This window comes from Episyrphus balteatus, chromosome 4 (genome assembly GCF_945859705.1).
Source record: "Episyrphus balteatus chromosome 4, idEpiBalt1.1, whole genome shotgun sequence".
Lineage (NCBI taxonomy): Eukaryota > Metazoa > Arthropoda > Insecta > Diptera > Syrphidae > Episyrphus > Episyrphus balteatus.
The window spans coordinates 31806772-31825869 of record NC_079137.1 but is presented as its reverse complement, the minus strand read 5'-3'; the positions used below and the strand labels follow the sequence as shown (position 1 = coordinate 31825869).

Genomic DNA, 19098 nt, shown 5'->3' with positions numbered 1-19098 from the left:
CTCAATAGTGCCAAAAATTTTACACGGTGTTAACTATTTAACGCAATTCACACACGGCCTTATTTAACCAAACGTCAAAATTTAATCGTGGTAGAAAATTTAAACAACATTTTAACGCAATTCGCACACGGCCTAAAAAGTAGTTTGCTAAGCCCAAAGGAACACAGCCACTGGCATAAACTGTTGCCTCGTCACTTGGCTTAATTTTTTAGCATAATTCGCATACAGCACGAACTAACTATTTGCATTTAAATTATGATAATCCCTGTTTTACAAACCAAACAAAATAAAAATAAATACAAACCAAAAAAGTAAAATGCAATTAATTTAACAAGTAGTTATTTTGAATTCTACCTCAATCGATTATAAGACTCACCATACCACATCTCACTACCAGATGTCGTCTCCGTGCCACACAAATTTGACAGTTTCCAGTAGTTTCCACTACAGCGCATGACAACTTCCAGCTTACCAAACTTCCAATATCCAGTTTAACATCTCTCTCTCGTAAATAAACAACAAAAATCATATCGGTTTTCCTTTTTCAATTCAAGAATTCTACAAACAACAACAAATATAACCAAACTATCTCCTCTTCGTTTATCCCGAATTTCCTTCCATTTCCAAAACTGGAATAATTTTTGTGTGGCAACGCAAAAAACTGGCTCCAGTCCAAGTAGTTTCCATTAAAAACAGAAACACTTTTCTTGCTAACGAGTTCGGTTGTTGTTCACAAGTGTATGCGTTGTCGTCGTCGGCTGTGTTGTGTGTGAATAAAAATAATTATTATTCTGTCTCAAAACAGAAGAGTTTTAGAAATAAATCAAATTATTAAAACAACAAAGGAAAATTCTAAATGGATAAATATAATAAGTTCTTTTTTTTCCTTCTAGGTGATTGTGGGTGGATATAAAAGAAAAGAAAAAATGTGAAAGCAAAGAAAAAAAAAAAGAAAACCTAATTTTGTGCAAAAGCGGCCGCGAAATTCAACCTGTCGTCTCTCTCACACTTACATATCTCATACCACTGTTCACGGGAAAGAGAGTATATTTATGCTGTTCGTTCGCTGTCAGATTTTGACAAGTGCATTTTAGCTTGACATTTTAATGTCAAAATATTTTTGTTTTTCAACAAATTTGAAAGAAATTTAATAAAAAATTGAATTAAAATGTATGAATTATCTGTGAAAATGTATTCCAAAATAAATATACATATTATTACAAAAATGATTGTTTAAAGTGTAGACCATAAATGTCGTCGTCGTCGTCGTCGCCATTCACATCAAAACCTCTTTCGTCGTTGTCGACTCCCTTTTCTTGTTTCTTCTGATTTCCTAATTGTATTTTTTTATTTGTTGTTGCTTAGAAATGCGTGCCATCTTAGTAAATAATTAAAAAAGAAGAAAAAACAAAAATATGCAAGCAAAAAAACGCTACATTTTAGTTTTCGTTTCTTGTGCTTTCCTCGCCTATTGCTACTTTGGCGGCTATCGTCTGAAAGCGGCTCGTCGCCCCTCAACAGTCACACGGTCGCGCGAAAAACTCAATACTTTCGTCGATCTCGACATCGACTTGAGTAATAACCAAGATTATCTGACAAACTTCCGCAACGATGTTAGCATCGAACAGAGTTCACTTTTTCAAGCTAGAACTAAATCCTGCCGCATGGAAACCTGCTTCGATTACACTCGTTGTTTCGATGAGTTTCTTGTCTATGTCTATCCACCAGAGCCGCTGAATTCCTTGGGCGCCGCGCCGCCCATTAGTTCGAATTATCAAAAGATTCTGACGGCTGTACGCGAATCGCGTTACTACACCGCCGATCCGGAGAAAGCGTGCCTCTTTATCCTTGGCATTGACACTCTCGACAGGGATTCCCTGTCGGAGGATTATGTGCGGAATGTTCCGTCGCGACTGGCCCGTTTGCCGCATTGGAATAACGGCCGGAATCATTTGATATTCAATTTGTATTCGGGAACGTGGCCAGATTATGTGGAGAATTCGTTGGGTTTTGATCCGGGCGAGGCGATTCTGGCGAAAGCGAGTATGAGTGTGCAGCAAATGCGTGACAACTTCGATGTTAGCATTCCATTGTTTCATAAACAGTTTCCATTGAGGAAGGGAAATACTGGTTTTGTGCAGAGTAATAACTTTCCTACGAATAAGAAATATTTGCTAGCATTCAAAGGAAAAAGGTGAGTTACTTTGGGAATTTGCATTTTTTTCTTTTTTAATCTTTGAATAAGGATCTTTTTTTTAACTCTTATTATTTTGCCCACCCAGAGTACGTGATTTAGCACTTGTCACGCACAAAATCCCCCAACAATGAAAAGATATCGAGGATATGGACAAATCCAAGAGTGCCAAATGTTCTTTCTTTCTCCTCCTTTTTGTCCGTTTATCTATGAATTATTGCTGTTTTAGATTTAAGAACGGGGGAGGCATTTTGGACAACATGTCGATGTGCATGGGATTAGGAGATAAATTTAAGTTAAAGTTGGCTTTGATTTTGGAGAATCTTGGCGTCGTTTTGTTTGGTTTGGTTTTGTAGGTTATTTTATGATGATCAATTTCAAAGCAAAAAATCCAATTAGAGATTTTTTTGTTCTTTGTTGTGGAGTGTGTAGGTTCTTTGATTTATCCTTTTGGAATGAGTGTAGATTGGATGACACATGTGTGTGTAACTAACGAGAATTTATCGTGTGCTTGAGATTTCTCTGGTATTTCAAGGAAAAATTTCTTTTCCTTTCTTTTTTTCTTGGTGACCTTTATTTAATGTTTTTTGTTTTTTTTTTAGTTACAAGAAAAACATTATGTCATTAGTTACACGAACTTGGTTACAAATTACATGCTTTTGTTATAACACATTTAATTGGAGCATTTTTGTTTTCAAGAAAATTTAAGTGGCTTTTTCCATTAAAAAATATATTTTCCGAAAACTTGTGAAGATCTCTAGAGGACGGATATTTAAACTTTGTTTATGAACTGAACTGCGTGTTATGCAGTTTGATGATTTTTGTTAGATAATTTAGCAAAAATTAAATAAAATATTTAAGTTGTGTTATCTTCCTATGGGCTTTATATCTTAATTGTTATTTATACTCGTAAAATTGATAAACAATACGTGCATTCAAATGAAATTGTATTATTTTATCTTATCACATTGATCATTGAAATTGGTTTTGTTTTAAATCAAAAATATATCGCGAAATCGGCACATCTACTTAATTTCTCTTAAGCAAATTGTTACTTAAGTTTAAAATTATTTAAAAAAAGCTAAATGTTAAGAAACTACATTACAGAAGCACTGATTTGCTTTAAACTTGTGAAAAGTATATCTTTCTGATAGGAAGTTCCAATTGGATTTTGTCGGATGGGTAGTTTACAAATAAACGGCTTGCATTTTATATTAATTTATACATTAAAAATAAGTAGGAAATATTTTCCAGGCAAAAACTTAGAACTTTTTTACACTGGATTACGTTATTTGTTTACACGTAGTTATATATAGCTTATTTTTCTCGTTGTTAGCTTTAACAATTAATGCACTGCACCCTTTGAACTGGTGGCACGGATACTTTCAGACTCAAAAGTCTTCTGAATTTCAAATTGAGTCTTCATACGCTTTATTTTAAAACCAAAACCTTATTTAAGTTCTCTAATCTATATATGGTGAAATAGTCACCATATCAATTCGTGGGTAGATGCAGATGTGTCGACCTGTGATTTTAATTTGCTTCAAATTCTTTACCTAACATTTTTAATAAATTCTTCATTATGTTGTTTTAAAATTCTTTTAGAATAAAAAACAAATAATGTTCATAAGATTTTAAATAAAGTAGGTAATTTGTTAATTTTGTTTTTTTTTTTTTATTTTTTATATTTTTTATATGTATGTATTCCACGCCTCTTTCCCTTTAGATAACGCAAAGTTCATGGATACCATAATATTAGTACGATGTTGAGGTAATTTTATTAATTATCAGCTACGAAAGTAATAAGCACCTCCTCGGTAGTTGGAACTAACAAAATTAAGCAAATCAGATACGTCACTAACACCTAGTTTAAATTGGTGAATAAAATAAATATAAATAAATATTGACTCACCTTTGTGACAAAGTCTGAATCTGAAACTCTGAAACTGAAATAATTTTGATTCCAGAAGCTCTAAGCATATCAGATAGAAATTTAAAATTTACTCTTTTTAAACAAGCTGATAGACTAGTCAATGATAGGAAAATCGCCTATCAGAGCAATTTTACTCTGTAGGATAGCTTGAAAAAGAAAAGAATTCGGACTTTTTTGGAGGAATTTAAGCGTTTAATAGATTTTATATTCCCCATATAAATTGATTGCTTTTTGACATATTAATTCTAAGGTAAGATTAAAAAGAAATATAGCAAGAGATTAGCCGACATTAAGGGAACAGCAATAAAAACGTTCACAAAAAAATTCTGATACAAAAATTGTGACTTGAAGCCAGGGTTCAAATCGTCTTATACGTTAACGAGTAACTCGTGAGCGGAATCTGTTCATTTGGCATGATGTCATACGTACAGCAAACGACTTCGTATTCAACTGAACGGAATGTCATTCGTTTGGCTTGAAGCTTTCGAATAAATTGTAAACGAGTTCAAAAAGTAATAAATTTTGTTTGAAAAACCATTAAAGTTATTTGATTTAAATATTAATAACATGTTACATGCTTATTTATTAAAATAAAAAAAAATCATGCTAGGAAATATCCACAAATTCCATCTTAAATTTTCTAAAATCTTCTTTTTTATAAAATAACTATCACTATATAGGTAGTGTTTACAACACAAACTAACATAAACCAATTTTAAAGATTTTCTTGGGTTTACCATCATTCCAACCTTTACAACATATCCCAAATTTAACCACATACCACATTTGTCTACGCCAAAGGCCTTTTTTGCCTTTCTGGCTAAAGTTGAAACAGACGCTGAATTTCAAATGAAAAGCATGTGGTAAGGTTTCTAATATAAACAATTCGACATGCTTTAAGTTGAAACAAAAATAAAAATCTTTTGATTTGACCTCTACTCAGATTGGTAAGGTAACCGTTACTAACCAGTAACCAATCTCTTTGAAAAAATACATTCTGGTTTTATAATAAAATTTTATTGCAAATACTTTGAGTTTCTGATTCTTTAAAGAATTTTAACACCCTAACACCCAATCGTTATATACATTATACAACAAGTTTATTTTTGTGGCTAAATATTTTGATTTAAATTTGTGGATCTTAGATATTTAAGTAAAGTAAATGTGTGATTAAAATTAATTATTCGCTTCTTTATTGAAGTCAATTTTGCTAGCAACCTAGTTTGGTTTTCATCTTGCAAGTTATTCAAAATTTAACTAAGCAAAATTATTCAAAATGTAAAGAGATGATTTAACATTCTAATTAACAACGCGGAATAATTTATTCTCAACCAAATAAAGTAAAGGTACGAACATTTTGTTTGCTTGTCAAATTATAGTTCTGTAGTCAGTAAATACCTAGCTATATAGATTTTAATATGAGATTCACGACTATCTTGTGAATTTAAAATCATATTTACTTGGTAAAAAAAAATTATTTTCTTTAAGCAATTAAAAGAGACCATATCCAAGGGCGAAAACAATTTTCGAACTACCAATTCGAAATACTAATTAAACCTCTTTAAATGTTAATATGAATAGGTATGTTATTATGGTTGACGCACATATTTGAAAGCGTATCTTGAGCAGGAATTTTAATGTAATTAAGTTTTAGTTTGGTTTAAAAATAAAAAAAAAAGTTTTTGGGGAACTGAAATTGAGTGACATATTTTTATAGTTTCAATTTTATAAAAATACATATACAAAAATATTAACTTCAACAAAACAAAACACACAAAAACAGTTAAAACTGAATTCCACAATAACCCGGATCCAAAAATATCACATCATTGAGTCGTTACACTGTTTTGATTTTTGACTGGTATTTTAAAATTAAAATATACTATGTTATTATATTCTGTGGGTTCATTTTCATCGAACTATATCAACTATGTCAAGGACTTTAAACATTCATTATTGATTTTTAATAACAAAATTAAGCTAGGCGTAATAATAGGTCACTTATTACTTGTGTAAAGTGTGAAGTTTAAAATTATTTTTTTTGTCAAGTGGACGAAAATATGTAGGTCAGGACCACATTATTCAAATCATTGTAAATAAAATATATAAAAATTTGTTGTTTTTTTCTATTTTACTAACCGCTTATTGCATTTGAATAAGAAAACGTTTTTTTTTTCCAAAATCATTTTAAATTTTGGGTTCACCAATTTTTGACGTTCACAATTTTTTGGAATTTTAACTATTGACCAAATTTAATCAATAGTCAAGCAAGAACTTTCTTGAATATAAAATCGACAGAAAATATACATACATAGGTGTGAAATTTGTAAAAAAAATTATTAACAATTTTTTTTTAATTTTCTGGGTGAACGAAGCACATTTACTAAAAAGTTAAAGATATAGGTATAAATAAGTATCACCTTGCTCATGCGGCAAATCTGTCTTTTCCAATTTATCGACACATTTATTCATAAACATAGTCCAATAAATGTCCTAAGCTCCTGGACACGAGTGTTAAACGCAAAATTGTGTGTTAAACAAAAAATGTCAAAAGAACGTCAAATTTTTCGTTTTTATCGATTTTAGATCTTAAGGACTTTTTTGTATAATTTATGTGTCAGGGACATAAAGTTCATAAAATTTACTCTTAAATGAGCCTAAAAACATCTTTATGGAATAAATGTTTTACAAGATATTGCTATTGAACTTATTGTCAGTTTCGTCGAAATCGATTTTTTTTTCTAATTTCAGTAGTTTAATTGTCCGCTCAGTGGAAAATGGGTGCTGTCTCTTGGGAGGAATTGACAAAACCTCCAAGAGTATCATTGTCATGTAAAAGTCTATCGCTTCTTCTATTTGAGGACTTGGCGAAAAATTGTAGGTCCTTTCCATTTTTGGAAACTAATTACACGTACGCAAGAATGGTTCAGAATTGTTAGTTACTAGACTTTGCTCCTTCATAGTGTGTCACAAATTATGACATACTATATGTATGTATCGAGCAACAAAATTTATTTATTAAATCTAATGAAATTTTCAATTTTTCAACATCGAGAGATTGCTGATACCGTTTTAAGGAATTTTTATTGACATTTTTATTTGAGCATTTAATACTGAAACTAAAAAATATCTCAAAAAAATTCCCCAAGTTTGAAGTATTGCACTTGAAAATATTCGGTTAAATTGTAAAAGCTGAAAGAAAATTTTCAAAACTGACAAAAAGATTATAAAAAAAAACTTAACCAATTCTAAGTCAGTAAAAAACCAATATTATTAGAAAAAAAGTTGGCAGTTATCTTAAACTGGGTAAAATATTATTTATTGAAAAATATAACAATTTCTTTTGTCTTTACCTGGTTTATATAGGTAGTTTGTGATTACTTTTTACATTAAATGCCACTTTTAGAATCAATAAACTGAAAAAAAAAAAAATTCTCAGTTATTCGCATAGGTACTATTGCTATTGATTCTAACATTCGAAAAACTTATTACAATTCAATTTTTTTTTTGACCCAGGTCAAATGACTGACCTACATTTTAAATTTAAAAATTAATGAAAATGTGGGACCACTTAATTAAAGTATGTATTCGCAATTTGTTATTTGTTCATCCTTCATTTTTGTCAACTGACGGGTATTCCCTGGAAGTTTAAAATAATTTCTTTACATTTTTTACTTGCGATATATGTACATTTATGTAGGTACTTTAGGGAAATTAAACTCGAGTTAACAATCAGACATAACATTACGATGAAAGAGAATGCCAAAAAGTGGTTCCGGCAATTCTGTCAGTCTGTGTGTCTGTCTCGAGCTGCAGCCCAAAGTACTGATGCGATTTGCTTCAAACTTAGTAGTTAAGAGTTTTTAGAGGAAAATTGAAATTTTTTTTTGGACCAAAATTAACCCCTTACCGCACAGTGGCTCATATATGAGCCAAACCATAAAAAGCCTTAATACTTTAAAGTTAAAAAAAAAAATCTAGTTTTGTTTAAACTTTTCGAATTAAGTAATATAAGGCCTCTAAATAACATTATAAAACGCCATCTGTAATGATTTGGGCGAGCATAGTTATCCGGTAAAGTGGCCGAACTGGTGATAGGCAGAACGGAGCATATTTGAAAAATTGAAAATTGAATAAAAAATATAAAACAATGAGTAAGAACTTTTAAAAAAATATGCCAATAAAGGATATAATATGATTATAATTGCTAATATATATTTTTTTACATTTATCAAGTTTTAGACATTTGAAAGTGGCACTAAGTGATTGGATCATATATGAGCCACCGTGCAGAAATGTTCCCCTCCTGTTGGTCCATATATGAGCCATCGTGCAACAAGGGAACAAATTCATTTTTTTGCTTATTATCTACACCCGTTTTTTTTTTACGTTTTCGTGCGGAATGTTATAAATTTAATTTAAAATAGATTAAAAGGCCTTTTAATCTATTTTATTTAGACTCATACAGTTCCAGCGCGTAGTTTTTACGTATAATTAATTTAATTTAAATTTTTTTTGTTCGTTTTCTGCTCAATGTGCCAAATATGATCCAAACCGGAAAAACCAAAATTTTCCGACTTTTACTCAAAAAATTGAAAATTCCTGAAACACGTGTTTTTTTATTTAACAAAATCTACCATATATATTTTTTTCACAAAAAAAAAAAAATCATGCGGTAAGGGGTTAACGGTACTTCCGATATGACTGAAATGGAAAAAGTTAATTTTCTCAAAAAAAGCTCTAAAAATTCTGATTAAATAAATTTTTGGTAGGTAATTAAAGGCCAACTTTTGAAATAAAAAAAATATTTTTTGAACCGTTATTACTAGTACCTGTCATAGAACCGTTTTCTTGGTTTCTGACTTTCTCATAAACGACTAAGCCGATTTCAACGAAAATTTTTATATAAAAGCTTCTAAGTAGCCGCAATATTAAAATGTCTAAAAATTTAAAAAAATTCAATTTTTGATTTTTAAAAAAAATTTCAAAGTTTTGTTTTTGAAAAAACAATTTTTTGAAAACGGGTTGATATTTTTTTTAAAATTCTGTTTTAATGTGTCGAATAATATTTTCTTCGTAAAACCATACCAAATTTTTTTTGAAAGTTTAAAAACTTTTTTATTAGGTAACAAAAAACTAAAAAATTCTACAAATTCTTTGTTGTACAAAAAACTAAAAGGCATATTTAGTTTGAAGATTAAAATCATTCATTGTTTAAAAAAAATTTATTCTTTTTTACAATTCTTATAAAATTAATGACAAAATTGAATTAAAATTTTTGTTTAAGGAATGAAACTTCAATATCCCAAGCAATTTGCACCATGCAACCCAGTCGTGTATTTTATTTTTTAAGCAACTTCAATTTCAAAACATGTACAAATTTATTGTTTTTATTCAATCTGAGAAATTTGTCTATGAAGATTTTACCCACTTAACTCTTGTTAAGTGGACAGAGGCTTGAAATAAATTGATTATACAATAACATAGGTAATCTTTTACAACAAAATTATAAATCTCTTTTGCTATTTTTCATACATTTTCCTGTACCAAGATCAAATAATTTAATTTAATCTGAAATCGTCGTCAATTTGAAGTTTTTCGGTCGCCACTCAGACCTTTAAACTCGTTAAATCAACCAATTTGTCACAAAAAAAAAATAAATAAATATCTCCTCATAAATATTTGCTTCAATACGAATTGAATTCATTCAAGCCAAATAAACATGAACAAATATTGCATATATCAACTTTAAATCAAAAATCAAAGGTATTTTTTTACTCTTCACTTAATCACATGTAGCAGCAGTGCCAGAATAAAAATCAATATTTTATGAACATAAATTCCACTTTTATGAGCCTCAATAAAAATCACATACATATAGGTACAATCTTGAAAAAATAAAAAAAAAATTGAAAAAATTGAAAAAAAAAATAAATAATTGAAATTGAATTTACACTGATTGTGAGTCAAAAAGCTTTTTATGGGCGAAATGATGTTATCAAAAGCAAAATCCATTTAAACTGCTGACATACATCTGTTGCTGCTTAAAAAAAATAAAATACCTGTTCCATGTCAACCTTTATCTGACCACATATTTTCCAAAGTATTAACTTTGCTTCAATGATCAAATAAAATAAAAATTGATATTTTTTTTGCAAAAAAAAAAAAAAAAAAATACAAAAATGTATATAAAATGTTTACTCCATTTAGTACCCAAAGGGATTATCTCAATCTACACTCTCTTTCTGTATAGGTACATAAACCAAACCACCCATCTCTCCACTAAAACCTAACCCCCTATTTGGCAGGCTAGCTTTTATGTCATTTCAAGCCTCGCTGAATAAACAAAACAGAAACATTCCTTTATGTATATTTAGCGCGTAATAATTATTTGTTCAAGCGTATGTTTTTCTGTTGGGCTTGAAGTACTACGTCTATAGGTTTTCCTCAGCTCAATCTCGACGACAGCAGCAGTTTGTTTTTCTGTTTTTTCTGTTTCTTCTTTCTCTTTATTTCTTTAATTTTTACGACTAGTCCATAGAATTTTATATATATTCACACAGCCATTCCCTTTGCGACATTAATTTTTACTCTCAGCCTACCCTTAAATCGGGAATAAGTTCCAGCTAAAATCTTCTCAGATAATCAGACGAAAAGTTTTATCTGGTTTTATGGTTTTCTGAAAGGAATTTACCTAAAAACTTTTCTCTAACAAAATTTTGGCTTTTTGTTTTAAATTTCATTATTTGTTCATTTATTTAAGGGGCTGCTTTTAACCAACAGCAGCAAAAAAGTTATTGTGGGTTCATGTATGAAATATCAGTACAAAACTACCATTTAGCCTATTTTGTATATACATTTTTTTACAATAAGTAGATGAAAGTTTCATATCGTTTTAATTTTGGCAAAAAAAAAAAAAATAATAAGAATAATGTGTTATTTGAAATTCTAATGAAGTGTCTAAATTAGATTTTTTTTTTCTGTCTGCGGGAGTCAGAATTGGGATATCTATATGCGCAAGTATATAAAAATATTATAAAGCATCCCTTCCCTATTTCTAGAATCATACATATACCCGATTCTATTTCAGATTCTGCAACATTTTTCTCCCCTTTTAAACCTCCACCACCCCAGAGTAAAGTATAATAGTTGTGAAATAAAGAGAAGCAAGAGGAAGTGAAATGAATAAAATAGAGTGCCAACCAAAAAAAAAAAAAAAAAAAAAAAAAACAACATGAAAAAAAGAAATCGGAAGGTTAGAAGAGGGTGGTTGTCTGAAAAAAAAAAATTGTACTTCTTCTTTTCACCCGAAAAAAAAAAAAATATTGTGAACGCGAAATTGAAATGAATTTGGAGAAGATCCAGCTTCTGAATGTAGCTATAGTGATATAGTAAAGAAAGTGATGTACTGTAGGGCAAAGAAGCTTTCAAATAAGGAAAATTCTTTTTATTTAAACTTTCAAGGGTTTATTCATTAATTTTCGATCGATTATGGAAAAATACAAGTTAAAAGGTAAGATAAAAAAAAAAACCGGATGATGTACTCATTTATAGTAATTTAATCGAAGGATTAATCTACAGCGATCAGATTAGATAGGTACTTTTAAAACTTTTTTATTTCGAGTTTACAAATATAAGAATCAAAGTTCTTGGTTGTTCATCATGTTTGTGTTTTTTTTAATCAAATATTTAAAAAGTTAAACTGACATAAAAGGCATAACGCCAACGATTTAGTACAATTATCCATTTGGTCTTGTCCTGAAATTCTTACGGGTTCTATCTACCAATAAAAATTTGTTTTGTTAATGTTCCACATACGCCACCACAGTGACCGCTTTTTAAATTTTTTAAATTTATAAAAAAAAAATATGTTACCGATGTTATGTAAAAAGCTCAAATAATAACTGTGTTCTCATAACAAAATGTCATAAAATTAAATTTTTGTATTTTATTAAAACTGTAACGCAAATAGTGAAGGGACCAGCTCATAAATAAGAGTATTGAATAACGCCATGTTAAGAAAAGATATATTGAAATTAAATAGGAGCTTTCCATTGTAACGTATATGAATTTTTTGGTGTTTGAAATAGATTTTAAGTGCCGTAACAGTTTTTAGATCGATTTTAACACTTAGAAATAAATTAAGATTATCCCTTCTATGTAAAGAAGCGTACACAAGTTGCAGTTTAACAAATATAGTTACCATAAATTAGATACATAAGTTGCGTAACGTATGCGACATTAAGTCAACCACGTTTAAGCGTTTATTTTTACTTAAAACTTGATGAAAAGTTTGGCTAGGTGAATATCGATTTAGGAGTTAGGTTCGCAAACACTTGTTAACTTTTGATAAAGAGTTTTCTGCCTCTAAAGAAGTTTTTCATTGCAATAAATCCCATCTATTACTCTTTTTCCTAATTACAAAAAGTTACCATTTTTCAGGGAATGCTCCAACTATTTAAATCATTTCTTCTTTCAACTCTCTTGGACATTTGACATAATTTTCATCCCATTTTCTGAAGTATTTAACCAGATTGTTCAATAAAAAATCAAGGCTCCATTCCATACAAATCGATATTCTGCTAACTTGAGTTTCTCAAAACTTAAACTTTTTTCCGAAAAATTATTTTTTGTCAAACATCTCATAAAAATCTTCAGTTTCGATCTTCGACTGGAAAAAAATCGATTTTTTTGAGAAAAACGAAACTCAAGTTAGCTTACCTACATCAAGTTGAAGAAAAATTGAAGACAAAAAAACTTAGGTTTTTGTTAGATTTTTTGCTTTCACGACCGTCAGTTTAGTAGAAAAATAAAAATGTTAAAACGAGGAAACGCACTTCAAAGTTTACGATCAGAACCCGAGAGCTCTTATAACTGCTCCACAAACTAGTACAAAAAAAAAATAGTTTTTTGAACCTCATAACATAAAGGTATCATAAACCATTTTAAATTTTGTGTAAAGTAATAATTTCATAGAAATTTGCTCCTATTTTTTGAACAAAATTGAAATTTCTAAAAATAAATATTTTTTTAACGGCTATAAAATAATATATATTTTTTAAATTCTTATTTAGAAGAAATAAAATTTAGGTATTCCATTTATCGATTAAAAAACAAATAATTTAAATTTTAAAAAGACTATTTAGTTAAAATTTGTAAAAAAAAAAGACTCCAAAATAGAGAATCCCGCAACACCAATTAATTTAAATGCATGAGATTTTTAAAATTTCAACATTTTGAAATACAAACAATAATAAAACAAACGTTTCCCTTTTCTGGTTGCTATGTGCTAAAAAAATTGTTGAAAAAAAAAACATTGAAGTTTTTTTTTAACCTAAATAGCAATATTTTTTTTTTTAATAAAGAAAAATGTATGTAGATAGTTTTCCTTTTTCTTAATTAAACAGTTTCCCATACATTCTTCTGGGAAATGGAAATAAAGTTTTGAATTTAAAATTTTTAACTTTTCAAGAACTTTCAATTTACGAGTATTGTATCAATTTTTCAGAACTTCAAGGTCATACTGAACGCCAAATATAACATAATTTAAGTAGAAAAGTATTCTATTTGTATTAGAATTTATGAATAACCAATAACAAAATGAATTACTAACAAATAATTCAAACTTAATTCTATTTCCAAAATGCCTATTCGTTGTCTGGTAAATATTTTAATGGCAAGTTTTTTTTTAATATAAAATACACTCTAAACGAAAAAAAATATTTCAAATGTATTTCATGAGTGAGTACATACTTTAAAAAAAAATATACCACTTTAGTTTAATAGTACTCAATATATTGTCCCACTGTGCGCCAACAACTGATATAGAAGGCTAACTTGGTAACGGCCAGAGCGAGAGAACCTAAGGGGGCGAAGGACAACCAAAGCAATGCTGAAGTCAGCTGCCTCCAATTTAAGTCAATTTTGTGAACGTGCTTTCTAAATTGAAAAATTGTCTTGATATACATCTTCTTGACGCGCGGTATGTTTTCATTGTTCCTATGACACAAATCCATCTGCCGCCTGCCTGCCTCTTTCTTCCATCATCAACTATAGCAAACCACACAAAGACATCATACTCGTATAGTTTTTGGTTTTCATGAAAGGCCAGTTTCTCGGCCCAAGCACCCCTTTTTTCCAACTGAAGCTGACAGAGCAAAGTCGGCGGCGAGCTCAAACTCAAACAACACTTCTACGTCCTAATAATACCTCTGTTGTAGTTCTCTATAACGATTTGCTTGCCTAACTCACAACCTCCCTCCGGGTTCTGTAGGATTGATGAGAGATATCTTTTTTGGCTTTTGTGAATATGTGCGACGCTGAAGGCGAGAGAGATGAAACTTGGAAGTGACAAGTAGTGCGAGATTGGAACGGCAGATATCAATCGTTGTTGCCCGATCCATTTTCATATAGACGAAAGTATACCTACTTTCTAGTTTACATATAGATGTGTCGAAATATTTAAATATTATGCACTGTGTTGGTTAAAAGTAAAAACGTACCTACACTGATTTGATATTCAATACCGATTTTTTTTTTAAATACATTTCCTTCTCAATATTGATTGGAAATTCGAAAAAGTCTCTTTCTCTCTCTAAATCCAACGTGACGTGAGATGATGAATTTTATTCATGTATTTTTTTCGAGTATCCTGTAGTATTTTTTTTTTTTTTTGCTTTTTGACAATCTAATTTGGCTTCTGTCACGATGAGATTAGCTTCATCATTTCCAGAAAAAAAACCACACGATGCCGACGAGAAGTAAAAGAACTCTTAAATAATCCAATTTTGACAATTTTGACAAGAAAGTTGTCTGTGGTATGTATATGTGTCAGGGTTATATTCTAACCACTTGTCATGTGAAGATGTTTTTTTGTGTCTTTAATATATTTCTAGAAAAAAAAACACATCATGGTATTGATTTGACACATTGTTTTATGCTTTGAAATAGACTTTATTTTTTTTTTTTTGAAAAATTGTCTCAAAGTGATGTGTATCATTTGTATAAATGTCATGTATGCCATGTAGAAGTGACACGTAGTACATAATGCATCTATCGATTTTTTTCAATTTTTAGAAAATCGTAACATTTTGGAGTAGGTACTACTGCAGTTCTTATAACATTTGCATGAGTTTAAAAGAGTTTCATTCTGCTTTTTACACGAAAATGCATTTTTTAAGTTTTTGAGAATTAGAGCAGATCTTATACAATATTAGATAAAAATAATTTATTTTTGTTTGTGTCACATAAAATGACAGTTTAAGGAACATATTCAAGTGCCGCATTATTGAACATTTTACATGATCTTCGGATATTGAGTGAAGGCTTCAAATCTAAACTGAAATGTGCGAAATAGTTTGGAACAGTTTTAAGATTTGAATTGTTTTTAATTTAAGCTCTTAAGTTCTTGTCTCACTTTAGTACATTTTCTTGAGATTCATTTCAAGAAAATGTTCTAAAAAGTTTTGTTGAAGCAATGTAAATACATATATTTATTTTGCTGTTCTAAAAATTCTTATTTTTATAAATACCTAAATAATAGGTCAATTTGTTGGCTTATTTTTTTTTTAAACCTTCAAACACTGAGAGCGAGTGTTTAAATAGAAGTGAAAAAAAAATATAGTTTTTGCTGAACTGAGCTCACAAAGCTTTTTTTTATACAAATCTGCTCCCAGCTAAACTAAACTACAAAAACTAAAAGATTTCGCATTGGTTTTTGTATGGAACAAAAGCTCAGTTCATTGTTATCAAAAAAGTAACAGCAAAAATATTCAGGCTTATTGTGATTTACAACTATCAATCAACCGTTGATTAATACTGAAATTTGGGATTTTTAAACCTAATTTATAGGAAAACTGGTCAACTTTTTAATGGAATTTTGTTATTAGTTTTCATTTAATAACGGTTAGGACCATTCTCTGCTTTCAAAATTTTTCTTAATTAAGTAATAATATATCGAAATTTAATTTTTATCAACAATCGATTGGTAGTTGCAAATCGCAATAAGGCTGATTGTCTTGCTTTACGAAAAAAAAAAAACATAAATAGTATAGCTAGCTCAAAATATAACAAAAACAATAATTGATGGGCTATATTAGCAACTTCATTCTGAGGAAGAAAATTAACAAACAATTTTTGGATTTTTAGTAGGTACAAAAATCAGGCTGCAAATGTGGCGAGAAAAACATTACAACAGTATTTGAATGTCTCTTTCATCCAAGTACAAGATGGGGAAATACACTAACAAGTATCCCTTTTCTAATCGTGATACGTATTTGGTACAGTGTTTTCTTATCACATTAGGTAAAATTTGCGTTTTGTTTTCTATGGTGTTCATTTCTTCAATTGAGTGCTAGTATCATATCAAATGACGTTCATGGTCCATATTGCCCTTCTACAGCCCAAAAAATTAAGAGAACGAGATTTTTGTTAGGCTGTATCTCAGTAAATAATTATCGCATCATGACAAAACAAAAAGCATGTGAAAGCTACATTCTTCTAGTTTTGGGTTTTTTTGACAAAATATTTTATTTCTAACGGTAAAATAGCTTAATCGTTTTAACTGTTCAAAAACCAAAATTTTCAATTTTTTTTTGTTTTTATTTTTCTAATAAAAAAGTGGGAACATTTTTTGTGATGAAATGATTATTATTTTTAGAAAGGTTATTTGTTTGGTTTCAAGTTTCTTTTTGTTTCAAACTTTTACTTACATTTTAGATCAAAATGGGCATTTTTACGGTTTTTTTTTTTAGAAAATGTGCCGTTTTTTTTATAACTATGGGTGATAAGATTAAACTGAGGCTTAATTATTGAAGCTTAAAATTAGAAACCTGAAATTAGTATGCAAAGTTTCAGACTTATTCATCAAAATAAAACATCATATTTCTGCAGCTGTAAATGACCTAGGTAGGTACTTCTAATCACTTTTTTATGAGCAAAATCAAATTCTTTTAAGTTTATTTGAACATTTATTTAATAAACATCGTTTGAATTTTAGATAAACCACCCGTGACGGTGTTTGCTTATAAGTTATAACTCATAAATCGTTATTAAAACAGTTTGATGTAAAGTTTTTAAACTGTGGACTTTTCACTCTGTAATTTGTTATCAAAGTTTGAAAAAAAATTAATATATAACTTTTAAGAAAATCAAAAGTTAAAAATGGCGATTATTTTGCTTCAAGTTTTTAATAACAATATTGTCAAAAAAATATTTGATATTCCCTTTAAAATCTATCGGTCCGTAATGTTGCAATTCAAAAATGTAAAATTTAACATAATTTTCAAAAATGATCATTCAACTTCGGTACCTACCTAAATGATTACTTGATTACTTAAGATCTTTTTGTTATTTAATTTTAATAACACACTTCTCTCTTTTTATTTGCAGGTAAATTTCGAAGAAAATCATATGTGGAAAAGTATAATAATGGTATAGTAAAATAACTAGGTACTAATAATGTTTTAGATTGCAAATGAATTTTATTTATTACATCTAAGACATTTTAATTGACAATCTTGTAGCAGTAAAATCCTTCCGTGAAGCAAGTCATATGATCTATGTTTTGTATGGGCACCATCATTTTAACATCGCTCCAGATGTAAATTTTTGCTTAAATTGAGGAATAAATAAAAATTGGTTTATATTTTAGTTCCAAAACAAAAATTTATAAGAATATTTAATTCGTAGTTTAAATTAATTTTGTGTATAAATAATTTGTTATTAAATAGTTAGCATAGTGCTAAAAAATTTTTGTTTTCATAGAAAAACGCAAATTAAAACATCAAATAGGACACTTGTAGTTATTTTTTGTCGCCCCATATTAAACCACACAGTACCTACACACACACTTAAGTTGTTATTTATGAAAATTTTATTCCTCTGCAAGTTTTGTAAAATCACGCCCGTACTACATTTAAATTGGGTATTGAAACCAAATTATAAATAGTACCTACAATAGAGAACACCATGTTTATTTCAGGATTCAAGTTGAATTCAATTGATATCAAATATAGGCTGATAACCCATAAAATAAAGAGTACAATTTCACACCCGTAACTCCAGAAATACCTTGAACTTAATTCAAGAAGGCTTTTAAAATAATTAATAAAAATTAGTTCTTAATTTCCTTACCTTCTTCGAATGTTTTGTCTTAATTTGACAAAAACATTCGATAGTGACTCCAACTCAGGCAATATACCACCAAAAGCGAACCAGGTAGAAAGATGATTATTAAAATCGAAACAGAATTTCGGTAGATACTAGTTTTCAAGAAGTTTCAAACATTGTTTTTGTTCGTAAATTTCACTATCAGTACAAAAATAGAAGCTGGGTCACAAGCAGAAGTTTTGAGATTTATAGATTGTAAAAAAGTAGTAAAAGTAAACATAAATTGTTATTTCCCAATTGAAACTCCATTTTACAATTTTTTCTCATAAATTGATACACTACTGGAAAAAATTAAGGGATCAAAAAAAATTCTAAATTTTTGGGCAAATTTCAACAGGCCGTATTTTCGAAAGAAATGGTCGTACAAGAAATCGATAAAGAAGGAAATTGTAGCTCCAAGTGTCTAGTTTTTGGATTAGAACTTTAAAAATTTTTAACCTCCGCGGTTTCGTAGAAAAACCAGCAACAACCACTATAAGGATCGGATACTTTGTTCATTTAGCTTTAATTTGGTTTTTTGAACACCTCGATACGTCCACTTCTCGCCGAGATATCGGTCTTCAAATGGAAAAAAATCCTTTGTGTTTGATTATCGATATCTCAGCAACCAATGATCGCACAGAAAGTTAAAGGTGGGTTTCAAGAACTTGAATGAATTTTCCTTAACGGCTAGCCATTGCTTTTCCAAAAAAAAATGTTTTTCTTATTTTCACATGAATTTGAAAATGCAACAAAAAAAAGGGGTTTTGGTGGTTTTTTGGAAAATCGAGCGCTAGATCGAAAATATTGAGGAAACCGCTAA

General features: G+C 29.4%; 1 protein-coding gene and 1 long non-coding RNA gene across 2 annotated transcripts in view; both read left to right on the top strand.

The window, feature by feature from the left end:
• The first annotated feature begins 563 nt into the window (after positions 1-563).
• LOC129919147 (exostosin-1) overlaps positions 564-19098 on the top strand; it is a 286145-nt gene continuing 267610 nt past the window's right edge. Inside the window, exons 1-2 of the mRNA XM_055999997.1 lie at positions 564-765; positions 894-2194. Coding sequence (XP_055855972.1) covers positions 1416-2194 — 779 coding nt within the window. The 5' untranslated portion in view covers positions 564-765; positions 894-1415. The remainder of the gene's footprint in view (positions 766-893; positions 2195-19098) is intronic.
• On the top strand, positions 13776-17757 carry LOC129919148 (uncharacterized). Its single transcript, XR_008773060.1, has 3 exons — positions 13776-14944; positions 17517-17558; positions 17651-17757. It is a non-coding gene; the product is annotated as an uncharacterized LOC129919148 (long non-coding RNA).